The sequence below is a fragment of the Rattus norvegicus genome, chromosome 8 (assembly GCF_036323735.1).
Source record: "Rattus norvegicus strain BN/NHsdMcwi chromosome 8, GRCr8, whole genome shotgun sequence".
Classification (NCBI taxonomy): domain Eukaryota; kingdom Metazoa; phylum Chordata; class Mammalia; order Rodentia; family Muridae; genus Rattus; species Rattus norvegicus.
The window spans coordinates 45,839,694-45,843,570 of NC_086026.1; the positions used below are offsets into that span (position 1 = coordinate 45,839,694).

The following is a 3,877-nucleotide window of genomic DNA, read 5'->3' on the forward strand; positions in this document are numbered from 1 at the left end:
GGATTTCCAACAAAAGGCACAGCTCCTTGTTGTTCACGGAGCTAGAGAAGGATGCTGTGCCTTTCCTAGTAACTGTCAGGGGGCCCATGGCAAACGCACAACCCAAGGGCAAGCTCTGCATCCGATGCTGCACGAGGACCAGGGTATGTTAGAGCTTTGTTTGTAAATGTGGAGAAGCAGAGATAGAGCCGTTGTCAACGCACACTGTCAGTTTTCTGTCCTCTAGACAATGTCCCTCGCCACCAGCAACAATATGGATGGGAGGTGGTAGAATGAGGCTCCAAGCTGAACCTGTGAGTATCTGCCTGACCCACAGCAGTCCTCCAGAGCAGTTAGAAGCTGGGCAGTTGTATTTCCTGTGCTTTAGTGACTCTGCAGCACTGTGACTTCTTGGTAGTTCCATAAGCCTTACCAGTAAAATCAGGTTTAGAAAGCGTTTGTTCCATAGTTAGTGTCAGTAGATGTTTTTGGTCCTTTATTCTCCCCCCTCCTCTGGCTTCCATGTACTTCTGTGGTATGTAACTACTCCTTCTTCCCCTTGACTCTTTCCCCCCTCACAGACACTCTGAGAGGAGAATGACTGCAGAGAACACCTCCTCGGTGGCAGAGTTCATCCTTGTTGGATTAACAGACCAGCCTGACCTCCAGATCCCACTCTTCATCCTCTTTCTCGGTTTCTACATGGTCACTCTGGTGGGGAACCTGGGCTTGATCACACTGATAGGGTTGAACTCTCACCTGCATATTCCCATGTACTTTTTCCTCCTCAACTTGTCCTTCATAGATTTCAGTTACTCTACTACACTTACCCCTAAAATGCTGGTGGGCTTTGTTGTGAGGAAGAACATCATCTCCTACGCAGGGTGTATGACTCAGTTCTTCTTCTTCTGTTTCTTTGTCTTTTCTGAGTCCTACATCTTGTCGGCAATGGCATACGACCGCTATGTTGCCATCTGTAAACCATTGTTGTATAGGGTCACCATGTCTCCCCAAGTGTGCTCATTCCTTTTGTCAGGCGTCTATGGGATGGGGGTTTTTGGGGCTGTGGCCCATATGGGAAACTTACAGTTTATAACCTTCTGTGCTGACAACATCATTAACCACTATATGTGTGACATCATTCCCCTCCTTGAGCTGTCCTGCAATAGCTCTTACATCAATTTGTTGGTGGTTTTTATTGTTGTAACCATTGGCATTGGAGTACCCATTGTTACCATTTTTATATCTTATGGCTTCATCCTCTCTAGCATTCTCCACATTAGTTCCAAGGAAGGCAGGTCCAAAGCCTTTAGTACCTGCACTTCTCATATTATTGTAGTGTCTCTCTTTTTTGGGTCAGGAGCTTTTATGTATCTCAAACCACCTTCTAGTTTGCCTCTGGATCAGGGAAAAGTGTCCTCTGTTTTCTATACTGCTGTAGTGCCCATGTTCAATCCATTAATCTATAGCCTGAGGAATAAGGATGTCAAAATTGCTCTGAAGAAAACCTTGAGCAGAAAAAATTTCTCTTAAAAGTACATTAGAAGTAACCCCCAAAGCTTTATTAAGATTAAAAAAAATATTATTTCTTAGTAAAAGAAATGAGGGGAAGTGTTATACCAACAGGAAAACAAAATCTTGTTTTTATGAAGATTTAAATCTGCCTAGTCAGCTGTCTCAATTATTCTTCCTTTTGTAGATATTGTTTCATAATGATAAAATATATCTTAAAAGTAAACTAATATAAGCATTTCATATCAGGTGCTGCCCGTTCTGGTTTCTAAAGGCTCTCAGGACATCTTCAGACTGATGCACATGCTCCTCATACTTGAGCCGGCACCGAAGTACAGTCCCTTGAATTCCAATAACATTTATTCTATTTTCTTTTAGCCTGTTTTCTTGCTCCACCCTTTCCATGACCGGTTCTCCATCTTTAAGCTTATCACTGATGTTTTCATTTTCATGTTGGAATCAAGGGTCGTGCACATGCCAGCATTGAGCAGCATCCACAGCCTGCCACATAATCTTTTGAGTGTGGGCTATTTTGATTGTGAATACTAATGTAACATTTTCCTTAGGCATTGCTCTTCAGTATGTACTCTAATACATAATTTTGCTTACTTGTTGTTTCAGTAGAGATTTGCTTCTGTAATGTACATATTCCTAATAAAGTTTCTATGCAAACCATCAAGAAAGTATTCTATCTAGCGTGTACTCTTATTTCTCTTGGGCACGTACATATGTGGGTTTTCTGTGCTACAGGATTTCTAAGTACCACAAAGTTCTGTCACAAAGTATTTAAACGATTTTTTGCTCTCACAGACAACTTTTAGGTAAGATTGTTTCCTTTCTATATGAATATGTGTTATTTTCAGTATTTCTCACTTCAGCGCTCTGCTAGCTGGGCAGTGAGAGAGCACTATATGCATTTCTATTAAGTTTCCTAGAGAAAGAGTGATGTAGATTTCTTACATGTTTATTAGCTACTTGGATATTGTTCTTTCGAAGTGTTTATTCATTTCTTTTTCCTACTTAAACCAGCATTAGTCTGAATGTGTGTGTGTGTGTGTGTGTGTATGTGTGTGTATGTGTGTTTGTGTGTGTGAGTGTGTGTGTGTATGTGTGAGTGTGCGTGTGTGTGTTTGTGTGTGAGTGTGTGTGTTTGTGTGTATGTGTGAGTGTGTGTGTGAGTGTGTGTGTTTGTGTGTATGTGTGAGTGTGTGTGTGAGTGTGTGTGTGTGTGTGTGTGTGTGAATGATCATGTGTACAGGTCCATGGGTGTGGGTACAAATGCCTGTGGAGGGCAAAGATGAACAGCAGGTGTCACTATTCAGGTGTTGTGCACCTTGTTTGTTATTTGGACTCTCTTACTTGGCCTAGAATTCACTGATGGGTTAGGCTGCTTGGCCAGGAAGTCCCAGGATCTGCCCATCTCTGTGTCTTTAGTACTGGGATTACAAACATGGGTCATCATACCTGGTTTCTTTACATGCATTTTGGATATTGGATTTAGGTCCTCATGTTTTCATGGCAAACGATTTGTTAACCGAGTGTTATTCTCAAGAAAATTCATTTAAGTTTCAAAGAAGTAATTTGGATACATCCTTTCATCAGAAATATATAATGAAGTTATTATTCAAGTCTTTGGCGTGTCCACTCACATGGTTATTTTGTCTTTTGGTGAGAGATAGTTTAGTTTTAATAGTGAATAAATCAATTCTTCTTGTTACTATGAGTGCTTTGTTATGTTTAATTTTTCCTCTTAGCAAGTCTCAAATATGTTCTCATGTTTTCACTTGGAAGCATTATGGTTAGTCCCTTATAATCATACCTTTCAACAATTTCAAATCAATTATTGTATGCAGAATGAGATAGTTGCATCAGTTTTTGCATATAGGGCAAGATAATTGCGTTTTCAAAGATATTGTTTGACATCATTTATTGAAAGAACTATTTTTCTCTCAATTGATTTTGATATCATTTTGTGAGCTGATTTGAAGATCAACTGACAACAATTTTATGGGTCTATTTGGAAAGGAGGTTTGAAATCAAAGTACTATGTTCTGTGGTAAATTGTTTAATATAAATCATGAGAACAAACATTCTTGTATTGCTTTGAAGTGGAGTCACGCTTTTTTTCTAAGCATTTGATGCCTTTTATTCTATTTTAATATTTATAATTTAAATTTTAATAAGTCTTACTAGCATGTAGAAATATAATTGCTCTTTATATATTGCTTCAAGTGCATGTATTTTGCTAACTTCATGTACTTGCTCTAAGATTACTGAAATATACAAAGATAAACAGAGAATCTTATTTTTTATGTTTCCGTATCTATAATCATATTGCAAAAAGGACAGGATTATTGTTCTTGAACAGTAACATTTCTCCTTTGTT

The 3,877-nt window shown here is 38.9% G+C and overlaps 1 protein-coding gene across 1 annotated transcript; it reads left to right on the forward strand.

Annotated features, from left to right (window-relative positions):
• The first annotated feature begins 576 nt into the window (after positions 1-576).
• Positions 577-1,512, forward strand: Or8b9 (olfactory receptor family 8 subfamily B member 9). Its single transcript, NM_001000966.1, has one exon. The coding sequence runs from the start codon at positions 577-579 to the stop codon at positions 1,510-1,512; it is 936 nt and encodes a 311-aa protein (NP_001000966.1).
• Positions 1,513-3,877: the final 2,365 nt, after the last annotated feature.

Bases quoted from the DNA above. Each gene is read 5' to 3' on its own strand.
- Or8b9 (NM_001000966.1), top strand. From the start codon at position 577: ATGACTGCAGAGAACACCTCCTCGGTGGCAGAGTTCATCCTTGTTGGA.